We start from the raw sequence: 15966 nt of genomic DNA, 5'->3' as shown, positions 1-15966 counted from the left end.
TGGTGGCTCCAGCATGGCCTCACAGGTTTCTGTATGCGGATCTCATTCGGATGGCCAGTTGCCAACCTTGGACTCTTCCGTTAAGAATGTGTCAAAACGTGGTTTAGAAAGGAGCGCTTAACTCTTCCGTTAAGACCAGACCTTCTATCTCAAGGCCCTTTTTTCCATCAGGATCTCAAATCATTAAATTTGAAGGTATGGATATTGAACGCTTGATTCTTAGTCATAGAGGTTTCTCTGACTCAGTAATTAATGCTATGTTACAGGCTCGTAAGTCTGTGTCTAGGAGGATTCTGGAAGACTTACATTTCTTGGTGTTCTTCTCATAAATTCTCCTGGCATTCTTTTAGAATTCCTAGAATTTTATAGTTTCTTCAGGATGGTTTGGATAAAGGTTTGTCTGCAAGTTCCTTGAAAGGACAAATCTCTGCTCTTTCTGTTCTTTTTCACAGAAAGATTGCTAATCTTCCTGATATTCATTGTTTTGTACAGGCTTTGGTTCGTATCAAACCTGTCATTAAATCAATCTCTCCTCCTTGGAGTCTTAATTTGGTTCTGAGGGCTTTACAAGCCCCTCCGTTTGAACCTATGCATTCTTTGGACATTAAATTACTTTCTTGGAAAGTTCTGTTCCTTTTGGCCATCTCTTCTGCTAGAAGAGTTTCTGAGTTATCTGCTCTTTCTTGTGAATCTCCTTTTCTGATTTTTCATCAGGATAAGGCAGTGTTGCGGACTTCATTTAAATTTTTACCTAAGGTTGTGAATTCTAACAACATTAGTAGGGAAATTGTTGTTCCTTCATTGTGTCCTAATCCTACGAATTCAAAGGAGAGATCTTTACATTCTTTGGATGTAGTAAGAGCTTTGAAATATTATGTTGAAGCTACTAAAGATTTTAGAAAGACTTCTAGTCTATTTGTTATATTTTCTGGGTCCAGAAAAGGTCAGAAGACCTACGCCATTTCTTTGGCGTCTTGGTTAAAGTCTTTGATTCATCATGCTTATGTGGAGTCGGGTAAATCCCCGCCTCAAAGGATTACGGCTCATTCTACTAGGTCAGTTTCTACTTCCTGGGCGTTTAGGAATGAAGCTTCTGTTGATCAGATTTGCAAAGCAGCAACTTGGTCTTCTTTGCATACTTTTAATAAATTCTACCATTTTGATGTTTTTTCTTCTTCTGAAGCAGTTTTTGGTAGAAAAGTACTTCAGGCAGCTGTTTCAGTTTGATTCTTCTGCTTATAATTTCAGTTTTTTTCATTATTAAGATTAAAACTTTTGTTTTGGGTTGTGGATTATTATTTTTCAGCGGAATTGGCTGTCTTTATTTTATCCCTCCCTCTCTAGTGACTCTTGCGTAGAAGTTCCACATCTTGGGTATTTATTTATCCCATACGTCACTAGCTCATGGACTCTTGCTAATTACTTGAAAGAAAACATAATTTATGTAAGAACTTACCTGATAAATTCATTTCTTTCATATTAGCAAGAGTCCATGAGGCCCACCCTTTTTTTTGTGGTGGTTATGATTTTTTTGTATAAAGCACAATTATTCCAATTCCTTATTTTGATGCTTTCGCTCCTTTTTTATCACCCCACTTCTTGGCTATTCGTTAAACTGAATTGTGGGTGTGGTGAGGGGTGTATTTATAGGCATTTTGAGGTTTGGGAAACTTTGCCCCTCCTGGTAGGAATGTATATCTCATACGTCACTAGCTCATGGATTCTTGCTAATATGAAAGAAATGAATTTATCAGGTAAGTTCTTACATAAATTATGTTTTTTGTACCCCTTTCCTTTAATTTTACTTAAATTGTTGTTTGTTTTTTAATTCCACTGAGTCTCTGAAAATTGGCGCCATCAATGTTTTAACTTAAGTTTCCTCTTATCTGGTCTTCTTGCTGAGGACACATGAGAACAGTTATTTTTAAAAAAGGCAAGTGACTGTTCAAGCAAGGCTGTGTGGTACAAAGACATAAATAGAAAACTAGTTCAAACATGGTGTTGGCCATTACTTTATAGAATCGGAAGAACTTTATGGAAACTAAACCTTTACACTTGTGTCTTCAATATGTAAACAGCTAATATAATTGTAAAATAATCACCTACCTATTATTCTAAGGCTAATCTTTGCTTTGTATACACCACTATGCCTAGCATCTATTTACCGTTTAACATCCCTTTTAAGGTTCCATTATTTTTAATGGTACATAAAATGCCAGCATTAAAATACCTGCTAAATTTACATTTACTTTATTTCTATAGTTTTAAAAGGACAGTCAACTCAAATTTTGTTTTGTTTTAAAAAGATAGATAATCCCTTTATTACCCATTCCCCAGTTTTGCACAGAAAACATGGTTATATTAATATAATTTTTACCTCTGATTACCTTGTATCTAAGCCTTTTCTGACAGCCCTCTGATCACATGACTTTTTATTTATTATCTATTGACTTGCATTTAAGCCAATTAGTGCTGTGTTGTGCACAACATACGGGCGTGAGCACAATGTTATCGTTATAGCTCACATGAACTAGCACTCCCCTGTTGTGAAAAGCTATTAAAAAGCATGTGATAAGAGGTTTTCTTTAGTGGTTTAGAAACGGGCAGAAATTTAGAGGTTTAAAGGTTATAATGTATTAATATAACAATGTTGGTTGTGCAAAACAGGGGAATTGGTAATAAAGGCGTTATCTATCTTTTTAAACAATAACAATTTTTGTTTACTGTCCCTTTAACATTTGTAGGAAATAGCCTCTTAAATTTTGAACATGTTTTTTGTTTTATAAGGTACTTTGTCTTGAAAACTGTAGAGCAGCATTCACAGTTGGCTTTTTCCAAAATTACAAAGCAAACAAGGAAAAATCCTGGAATTGGAAAAGATAAAAACTGCACAATACGATTTCTTCGACTTTATGGTCAAGTTCAAAGTGGGTTCAAAGGTAGGAAAGCTTGACTTGTATGTATGTATGTATGTATCTTTATATAGTGTTATCAACATACACAACAACTTGGAGGTTTGACAGTGTAAAACAAAAGGATAAACTTGCATTTGAAATTAACAGTAAAAGTCAAAATTACATTATCATCATTCAGATAGAGCTTGCAATTTTTAACAACTTTCCAGTTTAATTCATAATATAATTTACATTGTTTTTTCTTGGTATCCTTTGTTGAAAATCATGCCTATGTAGGCTCAGGATCACACACATGCCTTATGTTATTTGCTCATCCGCTGTATTCAACTAGCTCCCAGTAATGCATAGTTATTCCTTCAACAAAGGATACAAAGAGAATGAAGAAAATCAGAGAATAGAAATACATTGGAAAGTTGTTTAAAATTGTATGCTCTGATACATGAAAGAAAGCAAATTGGGTCTCGTGTCCTTTCATAACACAAAATATTACTGAATAACATTTGCAAGGTACTGATTATACCTTCAAGCCGGTGGGAATTTTTAACATAAGAGCTAAAATATTGATGGACAACAGGCTTTGCAAATAATAGCAAGGTGTAGTAGTATGAACATGGAATGACAGCGTTTTTTTTCTGCCCTTTTTGAAGATCAGTTGTTAGGGCTGTGTTTCTTTCCTAAGATATGGTGAGTCCACGGAATCATCAATTACTAGTGGGAATATTACTCCTGGCCAGCAGGAGGAGCCAAAGAGCACCACAGCAAAGCTGCTATATATGTCACTTCCCTTACCCATAATCCCCAGTCATTCTCTTTGCCTGCGGTGCAAGGAGGAGGTGATGTATTGGTGTCTGATCTACAATCAAGATTTTTTTTTTTATTTTACAGCAGAGTAGGTTTGCTCTGATCTTTCTAAAGGGTCTAGCCTTAGCCCATGTCAGTCTCTTCACTAGGGCAGTGGTGGCTTTTAAGCAATTTGGAACTTGTGGGGTACAATCATCACTGCATTTTCCCAAAACATGTTGCGGCCCTATTTAGATAGCCTGAGTAAGTTTACTCATTCTTTCTATATTTCCACAGGTCCATGTGAGGGATGGCATCCTCTCAAACCAGGTGAGCTGTCTTGCTGCCGGACAGATAAATATTAAGGTAAGTGCCAGTTTTATTTTTCTATGTAGCAGGGAAAAATTTGGCACTTATTCAGCTGAAACGCTGCAGGGGGACGTTTTTTATTATTCCTGTCAGGGTGGACAGTGAGGATCCGTTTTTAGTAACGGATTATATTCTTTTCTTCTGTTATGTGTGATCAGTCCACGGGTCATCATTACTTCTGGGATATTATCTGCTCCCCTACAGGAAGTGCAAGAGGATTCACCCAGCAGAGTTGCTATATAGCTCCTCCCCTCTACGTCACCTCCAGTCATTCTCTTGCACCCAAAGACTAGATAGGAGGTGTGAGAGGACTATGGTGATTATACTTAGTTTTTAGAACTTCAATCAAAAGTTTGTTATTTTACAATAGCACCGGAGCGTGTTATTACCTCTCTGGCAGAGTTTGAAGAAGAATCTACCAGAGTTTTTCTTATGATTTTAACCGGAGTAGTTAAGATCATATTGCTGTTTCTCGGCCATCTGAGGGAGGTAAAAACTTCAGATCAGGGGACAGCGGGCAGTTGAATCTGCATTGAGGTATGTAGCAGTTTTTATTTTCTGAATGGAATTGATGAAAAGATCCTGCCATACCGTTATAATGAACATGTATGTATACTCTACACTTTAGTATTCTGGGGATGGTATTTCACCGGATTTACTCTGTAAAAGTACATTAAACCTTTTTAATAGGTATTTTTCATGTTAAACGTTTTTGCTGGAATGTAGAATCGTTTGCATTAATGAGGTACTGAGTGAATAAATATTTGGGCATTATTTTTCCACTTGGCAGTTTGCTTGTTTTAATTATGACAGTTTCGTTTCTCTCTCACTGCTGTGTGTGAGAGGGAGGGGCCGTTTTTGGCGCTCTTTGCTACGCATCAAAAATTTCCAGTCAGTTACTCTTGTATTTTCTGCATGATCCGGTTCATCTCTAACAGAACTCAGAGGTCTTCAAACTTCTTTGAAGGGAGGTAGATTCTCTCAGCAGAGCTGTGAGACTTATCTAGTGACTGTGATTTAAAACGTTGCTCTGTAATTTTTATGTTTAAAATTTAATTAGTGTTATTTTACTAATGGGAACAAACCTTTGCTAAAAAGTTGTGTTGTTTTTAAAGTGTGATGCTATAACTGTTTTTCAGTTCATTATTTCAACTGTCATTTAATCGTTTAGTGCTTCTTGAGGCACAGTACGTTTTTGTTAAATAAGATTGTAACCGAGTTGCATGTTTATTGCTAGTGTGTTAAACATGTCTGATTCAGAGGAAGATACCTGTGTCATTTGTTCCAATGCCAAGGTGGAGCCCAATAGAAATTTATGTACTAACTGTATTGATGCTACTTTAAATAAAAGCCAATCTGTACAAATTGAACAAATTTCACCAATCAGCGAGGGGAGAGTTATGCCGACTAACTCGCCTCACGTGTCAGTACCTGCATCTCCCGCCCGGGAGGTGCGTGATATTATGGCGTCTAGTACATCTGGGCAGCCATTACAGATAACATTACAAGATATGGCTACTGTTATGACTGAAGTTTTGGCTAAATTACCAGAACTAAGAGGCAAGCGTGATCACTCTGGGGTGAGAACAGAGTGCGCTGATAATTCTAGGGCCATGTCTGATACTGCGTCACAGCTTGCAGAGCATGAGGACGGAGAGCTTCATTCTGTAGGTGACGGTTCTGATCCAAGCAGATTGGATTCAGATATTTCAAATTTTAAATTTAAATTGGAAAACCTCCGTGTATTACTAGGGGAGGTCTTAGCGGCTCTTAACGATTGTAACACTGTTGCAATACCAGAGAAAATGTGTAGGTTGGATAAATACTTTGCGGTACCGGCGAGTACTGACGTTTTTCCTATACCTAAGAGATTAACTGAAATTGTTACTAAGGAGTGGGATAGACCCGGTGTTCCGTTCTCACCCCCTCCAATATTTAGAAAGATGTTTCCAATAGACGCCACCACACGGGACTTATGGCAAACGGTCCCTAAGGTGGAGGGAGCAGTTTCTACTTTAGCTAAGCGCACCACTATCCCGGTGGAGGATAGCTGTGCTTTTTCAGATCCTATGGATAAAAAATTAGAGGGTTACCTTAAGAAAATGTTTGTTCAACAAGGTTTTATATTGCAACCCCTTGCATGCATCGCGCCGATTACGGCTGCGGCAGCATTTTGGATTGAGTCTCTGGAAGAGAACCTTAGTTCAGCTACGCTGGACGACATTACGGACAGGCTTAGAGTCCTTAAACTAGCTAATTCATTCATTTCGGAGGCCGTAGTACATTTAACCAAACTTACGGCTAAGAATTCAGGATTCGCCATTCAGGCACGTAGGGCGCTGTGGCTAAAATCCTGGTCGGCTGATGTAACTTCTAAGTCCAAATTACTTAATATACCTTTCAAGGGGCAAACTTTATTTGGGCCCGGTTTGAAAGAAATTATTGCTGACATTACAGGGGGTAAGGGCCACGCTCTACCTCAAGACAAAGCCAAAGCTAAGGCTAGACAGTCTATTTTTCGTCCCTTTCGGAATTTCAAAGCAGGAACAGCATCAACTTCCACTGCACCAAAACAGGAAGGAGCTGTTGCTCGTTACAGACAAGGCTGGAAACCTAACCAGTCCTGGAATAAGGGCAAGCAGGCCAGGAAACCTGCTGCTGCCCCTAAGACAGCATGAACCGAGGGCCCCCGATCCGGGACCGGATCTAGTGGGGGGCAGACTCTCTCTCTTCGCCCAGGCTTGGGCAAGAGATGTCCAGGATCCCTGGGCGCTAGAGATCATATCTCAGGGATACCTTCTAGACTTCAAATTCTCTCCCCCAAGAGGGAGATTTCATCTGTCAAGGTTGTCAACAAACCAAATAAAGAAAGACGCGTTTCTACGCTGTGTACAAGATCTATTATTAATGGGAGTGATCCATCCGGTTCCGCGGTCGGAACAAGGACAAGGGTTTTACTCAAACCTGTTTGTGGTTCCCAAAAAAGAGGGAACTTTCAGGCCAATCTTGGATTTAAAGATCCTAAACAAATTCCTAAGAGTTCCATCGTTCAAAATGGAAACTATTCGGACAATCTTACCCATGATCCAAAAGGGTCAGTACATGACCACAGTGGATTTAAAGGATGCTTACCTTCACATACCGATTCACAAAGATCATTACCGGTATCTAAGGTTTGCCTTCTTAAACAGGCATTACCAGTTTGTAGCCCTTCCATTCGGATTGGCTACGGCTCCAAGAATCTTCACAAAGGTTCTGGGTGCCCTTCTGGCGGTACTAAGACCGCGAGGAATTTCGGTAGCTCCGTACCTAGACGACATTCTGATACAAGCTTCAAGCTTTCAAACTGCCAAGTCTCATACAGAGTTAGTTCTGGCATTTCTAAGGTCGCATGGATGGAAAGTGAACGAAAAGAAGAGTTCTCTCTTTCCTCTCACAAGAGTTCAATTCTTGGGGACTCTTATAGATTCTGTAGAAATGAAGATTTATCTGACAGAAGACAGATTAACAAAGCTTCTAAATGCATGCCGTGTCCTTCATTCCATTCAACTCCCGTCAGTAGCTCAATGCATGGAGGTGATCGGCTTAATGGTAGCAGCAATGGACATAGTACCCTTTGCACGCCTACATCTCAGACCGCTGCAATTGTGCATGCTGAGTCAGTGGAATGGGGATTACTCAGATTTGTCCCCCACTCTGAATCTGGATCAAGAGACCAGAAACTCTCTTCTATGGTGGCTTTCTCGGCCACATCTGTCCAGGGGGATGCCATTCAGCAGGCCGGACTGGACAATTGTAACAACAGACGCCAGCCTACTAGGTTGGGGCGCTGTCTGGAATTCTCTGAAGGCTCAGGGACAATGGAGTCAGGAGGAAAGTCTCCTGCCAATAAACATTCTGGAATTGAGAGCAGTTCTCAATGCCCTTCTAGCTTGGCCCCAGTTAAAAACTCGGGGGTTCATCAGGTTTCAGTCGGACAACATCACGACTGTAGCTTACATCAACCATCAGGGAGGGACAAGAAGCTCCCTAGCAATGATGGAAGTATCAAAGATATTTCGCTGGGCAGAGTCTCACTCTTGCCACCTGTCAGCAATCCACATCCCGGGAGTGGAGAACTGGGAGGCGGATTTCTTGAGTCGCCAGACGTTTCATCCGGGGGAGTGGGAACTTCATCCGGAGGTCTTTGCCCAAATACTTCGACGTTGGGGCAAACCAGATATAGATCTCATGGCGTCTCGCCAGAACGCCAAACTTCCTCGCTACGGATCCAGATCCAGGGATCCGGGAGCGGTTCTGATAGATGCTTTGACAGCACCTTGGAACTTCAGGATGGCTTATGTGTTTCCACCCTTCCCGCTGCTTCCTCGATTGATTGCCAAAATCAAACAGGAGAGAGCATCAGTGATTCTAATAGCACCTGCATGGCCACGCAGGACTTGGTATGCAGATCTAGTGGACATGTCATCCTGTCCGCCTTGGTCTCTACCTCTAAGACAGGACCTTCTGATACAGGGTCCATTCAAACATCAAAATCTAACTTCTCTGAAGCTGACTGCTTGGAAATTGAACGCTTGATTTTATCAAAACGTGGTTTTTCTGAGTCGGTTATTGATACCCTGATACAGGCTAGGAAGCCTGTTACCAGAAAGATTTACCATAAAATATGGCGTAAATACCTATACTGGTGTGAATCCAAAGATTACTCCTGGAGTAAGGTTAGGATTCCTAGGATATTGTCCTTTCTACAAGAAGGTTTAGAAAAGGGTTTATCGGCTAGCTCATTAAAGGGACAGATCTCAGCTCTGTCCATCTTGTTACACAAGCGTCTGTCAGAAAATCCAGACGTCCAGGCATTTTGTCAGGCTTTAGCTAGGATCAAGCCTGTGTTTAAAACTGTTGCTCCGCCATGGAGTTTAAACTTAGTTCTTAACGTTTTACAGGGTGTTCCGTTCGAACCCCTTCATTCCATTGATATAAAATTGTTATCTTGGAAAGTTCTATTTTTAATGGCTATTTCCTCGGCTCGAAGAGTCTCTGAATTATCAGCCTTACATTGTGATTCTCCTTATCTGATCTTTCACTCAGACAAGGTAGTTCTGCGTACTAAACCTGGGTTCTTACCTAAGGTAGTCACTAACAGGAATATCAATCAAGAGATTGTTGTTCCATCCTTGTGTCCAAATCCTTCTTCAAAGAAGGAACGTCTTCTACACAATCTGGATGTAGTTCGTGCCCTCAAGTTCTACTTGCAGGCAACTAAGGATTTTCGACAAACGTCTTCCCTGTTTGTCGTGTACTCTGGTCAGAGGAGAGGTCATAAGGCTTCGGCTACCTCTCTCTCCTTCTGGCTTCGTAGCATAATTCGTTTAGCCTATGAGACTGCTGGACAGCAGCCTCCTGAAAGAATTACAGCTCATTCTACTAGAGCTGTGGCTTCCACTTGGGCCTTTAAGAATGAGGCCTCTGTTGAACAGATTTGCAAGGCTGCAACTTGGTCTTCGCTTCATACTTTTTCCAAATTTTACAAATTTGACACTTTTGCTTCTTCGGAGGCTATTTTTGGGAGAAAGGTTCTTCAGGCAGTGGTTCCTTCTGTATAATGAGCCTGCCTATCCCTCCCGTCATCCGTGTACTTTTGCTTTGGTATTGGTATCCCAGAAGTAATGATGACCCGTGGACTGATCACACATAACAGAAGAAAACATAATTTATGCTTACCTGATAAATTCCTTTCTTCTGTTGTGTGATCAGTCCACGGCCCGCCCTGTTTTTTAAGGCAGGTAAATATTTTTTAAATTATAATCCAGTCACCACTACACCCTTGGCTTCTCCTTTCTCGTTGGTCTTTGGTCGAATGACTGGAGGTGACGTAGAGGGGAGGAGCTATATAGCAACTCTGCTGGGTGAATCCTCTTGCACTTCCTGTAGGGGAGCAGATAATATCCCAGAAGTAATGATGACCCGTGGACTGATCACACAACAGAAGAAAGGAATTTATCAGGTAAGCATAAATTATGTTTTTTGGGGGGGTTTATTGTTTGTTTTTAAGCCTGTTTTTCAAGAAAGTTGTTTTTAAAAAAAAAAAAATGGCTTTTTTGTCATCTGTAGGACTGTCCCTTTTAGGTTCTTGCTGTTTTTGCTTCTCTGAAAATCCGGATTGTAAACGGGATCGTTTTCTTTTACAAGATATGCCGAGTCCACAGGTTTCATCCTTACTTGTGGGATATTAACCTCCTGTTAACAGGAAGTGGCAAAGAGCACCACAGCAGAGCTGTTACATAGCTCCTCCCCTAACTCCTCCCCCCAGTCATTCTCTTTGCCTATGCTAGTAATAGGAAGGGTAAAGTGATAGTGGTGATAAAATGATAGTTTTAATTTCTTCAATCAAGATGTTTATTTTAAATGGTACCGGTGAGTACTATTTGACTCGGGGGATTTGGAAGAAGATTTCCCCCCTGAAATTGATGATCTTAACAGCAGTTACTAAGGTCCATTATGGTTCCCACAGATCTGAAGGTAATATGGGAAAAATCTTCAGTGTGGAGAACAGTCTCATGCAGCAAGCAGGATTTGAGGTATGTTTTCAGCCTTTTTATTTCTGAGGAGAGTTAATATATCAGAACTGGCTGATTGGGTTCCTCAGTGGGAACAGGATAAGCAGTAGTCCTATATGCAATAGGGTGTTACTGTACTCCTGGGTGTTTGATTTCTAATACTTATGCACTCAAAGTCAGCATATAATTAAAACACTGGGACATATTACGTATTGTCCCGAGTATAGGCCGCTCCTGATTATAGGCCGCACCCCTAAAGTTTGGTGCCATTTTAAAGAAATTTAATTTTTAACTGCACCCCTGACCCTTTCAGCCCCTCTCCCTCATACACCTCTCTCCCTCCCAAAAAGTATATCCTTACACTCTCAGCCTCCTCCTTCACACAGCTCTAATCTTATGCTCATGCATAGCCCCTCTCATCCTCCCCCCCCCCTCTCAAATGCAGACGCTTCCTTAACCTCTTAGCCCCCTCATAACGCTAACAGGCTTCCTCCTCTTAACCCACTTAGGTTCCTTCCTTCACATAGTGCCACTACTCACCCTATTAAGCAGTGGTGTGCTGGCGTGGTGGCTCTGTGTCTCTCCTGTCAGGTTCTGTCAGATTAGATTTTAAAGCGCATGCGGACCCGGGCGCACGCGCACTTATAACACTGGCTCCTTCATTGGCCAAATGAATCATGGGCATTGTAGTTTTAAATAAATAAACAGCGCTTACCGTTTTTTACTGTATACCCTCACCTGCCTGTCTGGTGTTTGTAGGGAAAATACAGTTAAAGCCAGGCACTCTGCGGAATGCCAGAGGGGGAGGAATACCGGTAATTAGCATTTTCAGTGGCACATTGTTCGTAGGGGCACAATTCTCCCTGTATGAGAGCAGCAGAGAGTAACATCCCGAATGTAGGCCGCACCCCTAGTTTAAAGACTTACATTAGGGGAAAAAAAGTGAGGCCTATACTCGGGACAATACGGTACTAAGTCTTTATTATATTGTTAAACAAAAGGATGGCTTTTATTGTGTTTTTGGGGACCACATGGCAGTTTGAAACTCAAACTCATGAGGTAGTTTAAATTTCAGTGCAACCTCCATTGTGGGCGGGGCCTAGTTTACACTGAAGGAGACAGCAGACATTTGCTCCGGTTGGGCCCTATCTGTGTAATATACTATCAGGATTGGTGTCGATTCATTTGGCAGTGTTCTGGGGGCAGGTAGGCGCCACAGCATAGCTGTGGCGAGATGCAGGGGTCTTATTTAGCAAAGTGTAATTTTTTTGCTTAGATGTTCCTCTAAAGTGTAAATTTCTACTCTTGCATTTGGGATGCAATAATTTTTGGCAACTCTGCATTTATATTCATAGTTTTTGAACATTTATAGGCTACTTAAGTGTGTTTGGAAAAAAATTGCGCGCTTTTATTTCTTAAAGGCGCAGTACCCGTTTTTTTACAAAATTAATTTTTTCAATAAATAAAGTGTTTACCAACTGTTGTGGTTATTACTACTTTGTTTAACGTTTCTGACATTGAGGAAACTCATTGCTCTATGTGTTTAGAAGCCATTGTGCAACCCCCTCTTACATTGTGTACCTCTTGTACTGATAGAGCCTTACACTGTAAAGAACATATTTTAGTAAATGAAAGTATGTCTAAGGATGATTCTCAGTCTGAAGAGAATCAGAATATGCCATCTAATTCTCCTCAAGTGTCCCAACCTTTAACACCCACACAAGGGACACCTAGTACATCTAGTGCGTCTAATTCTTTTACTCTGCAAGATATGGCTGCAGTTATGTCAACTACCCTCACTGAGGTATTATCTAAACTGCCAGGTTTTCAGGGTAAACGCAGTAGGCCAGGTATTAACGTAAATACTGAATCCTCTGATGCTTTAGTAGCCATTTCCGATGTACCCTCACAATGCTCTGAATTGGGGGTTAGGGAATTATTGTCTGAGGGAGAACTTTCAGATTCAGGGATTGTGTTACCTCAGACAGAAACGGACTTTGCTTCCTTTACATTTAAACATGAACACCTTCGCCTGTTGTTCAGGGAGGTCCTAGCGACTCTGGATGATTGTGAACCTATTACAATTCCTCCAGAAAAATTATGTAAAATGGATAAATATCTAGAAGTTCCTACTTACACTGATGTTTTTCCGGTTCCAAAAAGAATTTCGGAAATTATTAAAAAGGAATGGGATAGACCAGGTATACCATTCTCTCCCCCTCCTAATTTTAAGAAAATGTTTCCCATATCAGCCACCATCAAGGACTCCTGGCAAACGGTCCCTAAGGTGGAGGGAGCAATCTACTCTAGCTAAGCATACAACTATACCTATTGAGGACAGTTGTGCTTTCAAAGACCCTATGGATAAAAAATTAGAGGGTCTTCTAAAGAAATTATTTATTCACCAGGGTTTCTTGTTACAACCTGCTGCCTGCATTGTTCCAGTAACTGTGGCGGCGGCTTTCTGGTTTGACGCCCTTGAGGAGTCTCTGAAAGTAGAGACGCCCCTAGACGACATTTTGGACAGAATTAAAGCTCTCAAATTAGCTAATTCTTTTATCACAGATGCTGCTTTCCAGATTACTAAAATAGCAGCAAAAAATGCAGGCTTTGCCATATTGGCGCGTAGAGCGCTATGGATAAAATCGTGGTCTGCTGCTGTATCGTCAAAGTCTAAACTGTTAACAATTCCTTTCAAGGGTAAGACCCTATTCGGCCCTGAATTGAAGGAAATCATTGCTGACATTACTGGAGGTAAGGGTCACGCCATACCTCAAGACAAACCCCTTAAGATGAAGGGTAAACAAAATAATTTTCGTTCCTTTCGAAATTTCAAAGGAGTACCCTCTGCTTTCCCTTCCTCTACTAAACAGGAAGGTAATTTTGCTCAATCCAAGTCTGTCTGGAGACCTAACCAGACCTGGAATAAGGGTAAACAAGCCAAAAAGCCTGCTGTTGCTACCAAGACAGCATGAAGGGGCAGCCCCCGATCCGGGGCCGGATCTAGTAGGGGGAACTTTCTCTCTTTGCTCAGGCCTGGGCAAGAGATGTGCAGGATCCCTGGGCATTAAAAATTGTGACCAAGGGGTATCAACTGGAATTCAGAAATTTTCCCCCAAGAGGGAGATTTCATCTTTCACGTTTGTATGTAGACCAGACAAAAAGAGAGGCGTTCTTACACTGTGTAAAAGACTTCTATTCCATGGGAGTAATTTGTCCTGTTCCAAGACTGGAACAGGGACAGGGGTTTTTACTCAAACCTTTTCGGGGTTCCCAAAAAAGAGGGAACTTTTTAGACCTATTTTAGATTTAAAATGTCTAAACAAATTTCTCCCATCGTTCAAGATGGAGACTATACGAACAATCTTACCAATGATCCAGGATGGTCAATACATGACCACCGTGGATCTAAAGGATGCGTACCTTCACATTCCTATCCACAAGGATCATCATCAGTTTCTAAGGTTTGCTTTTCTGGACAAGCATTATCAGTTCGTGGCCCTTCCCTTCGGATTGGCCACAGCTCCCAGAATTTTCACAAAAGTGCTAGGGTCCCTTCTAGCGGTTCTCAGGCCATGGGGCATAGCAGTGGCGCCCTATCTAGACGATATCTTGATTCAGGCATCAAATCGTCATCTGACCAAATCTCACACGGACATTGGGCTGTCCTTCCGAAGCAATCTACAACGGGAGACAAGAAGGCGCCGAAATAGGGTGATATCGCCAATACACTTCAATGTGCTGTGATGGGGAAAGCAATACTTACAAATGGGGCGGCACTATGGTGTGCCTGAAATCGCAGACCGGGACCTCACAGTCGCCCGGAAGACCACACAACGGCAAGCAGCAAATCCCAGCCAAACACGTGGTTCGTGTAGCCAATCAGGATTCGGTCTGCTAACACACCTTCCTTCTCTCTACTCCAGTCTTCGGGGAGGTTACAGAGGGATATGTGATAGCAGTAGGCACCAAAACTGCAGTCACTCAAAAAAAGTGTGTAGTATTACAGGAAAGAGAGGAGATCCACTCCAGCGAGGTACAAAGAAAAACAAATTTATTAAAATGTCTTTAAAATCAGCAACGCATTTCTCGGCTGCACAGAGCCGTTTCTTCAGGCTGTCATCAGCCGTTTCATCAGGCTGACAGCCTGATGAAACGGCTCTGTGCAGCCGAGAAACGCGTTGCTGATTTTAAAGACATTTTAATAAATTTGTTTTTCTTTGTACCTCGCTGGAGTGGATCTCCTCTCTTTCCTGTAATATTACACACTTTTTTCGATTGACTGCAGTTTTGGTGCCTACCGCTATCACACATCCCTCTGTAACCTCCCTGAAGACTGGAGTAGAGAGAAGGAAGGTGTGTTAGCAGACCGGATCCTGATTGGCTACACGAACCACGTGTTTGGCTGGGATTTGCTGCTTGCCATTGTGTGGTCTTCCGGGCGACTGTCAGGTCCCGGTCTGCGATTTCAGGCACGCCATAGTGCCGCCCCGTTTGTAAGTATTGCTTTCTCCATCACAGCACATTGAAGTGTATTGGAGATATCACCCTATTTCGGCGCCTTCTTGTCTCCCGTTGTAGATCGCTCAATTGTTCCTGTCTTTATCGGAAGAGCTGCCACGATTTCGGACACTTTTGAATTTTCCTTCCTGAGCGCACCTCACTAGGGGGTTGGAACCCCTGAACTTGTGTCCTTCCTAAGGACTCATGGTTGGAAAGTGAATATAGAAAAGAGTTCACTTGTTCCACAAACGAGTTCCATTCTTGGGAACTCTGATAGTCAGAAAATCAAAGATTCTAAATACTTGCCGAGCTCTTCAGTCCATTCCTTGGCCATCAGTGGCTCAGTGTATGGAGGTCATTGGATTAATGGTAGCAGCAATGGACATCGCCCCGTTTGCTCGCTTTCATCTCAGACCACTGCAGCTGTGCATGCTCAGACAGTGTAATGGAGATTAAGCAAATTTATCTGGATCAAGAGACCAGAAAATCTCTTCTTTGGTGGTTGTCACAGGATCATCTGTCCCAGGGAATGTGCTTTTGCAGGCCATCGTGGGTTATAGTGACAACGGACGCCAGCCTCTTGGGCTGGGGTGCAGTCTGGAATTCCCTGAAGGCTCAGGGAACCTGGACTCCGACTGAGTCTCAATTACCAATCAATATTCTGGAACTGAGAGCAATATTCAATGCACTTCAGGCGTGGCCTCAGTTAGCACTGACCAAGTTCATAAGACTCCAGTCGGACAATGTCACGACTGTAGCATGTATCAATCATCAGGGGGGAACAAGAAGTTCTCTTGCAATCATAGAGGTATCAAAGATAATCCGATGGGCAGAGAATCACT

At 41.8% G+C, this 15966-nt stretch overlaps 1 protein-coding gene across 1 annotated transcript in view; it reads left to right on the top strand.

Annotated features, from left to right (window-relative positions):
- LOC128664348 (transcriptional regulator QRICH1) overlaps nt 1-15966 on the top strand; it is a 314109-nt gene that overhangs the window by 196348 nt on the left and 101795 nt on the right. The window contains exon 8 of the mRNA XM_053719186.1: nt 2788-2939. Within this exon, the coding sequence (XP_053575161.1) occupies nt 2788-2939 (152 nt within the window). The remainder of the gene's footprint in view (nt 1-2787; nt 2940-15966) is intronic.

This window comes from Bombina bombina, chromosome 6 (assembly GCF_027579735.1).
Source record: "Bombina bombina isolate aBomBom1 chromosome 6, aBomBom1.pri, whole genome shotgun sequence".
Taxonomy (NCBI): domain Eukaryota; kingdom Metazoa; phylum Chordata; class Amphibia; order Anura; family Bombinatoridae; genus Bombina; species Bombina bombina.
This window is presented reverse-complemented; position numbering and strand designations above follow the sequence as displayed.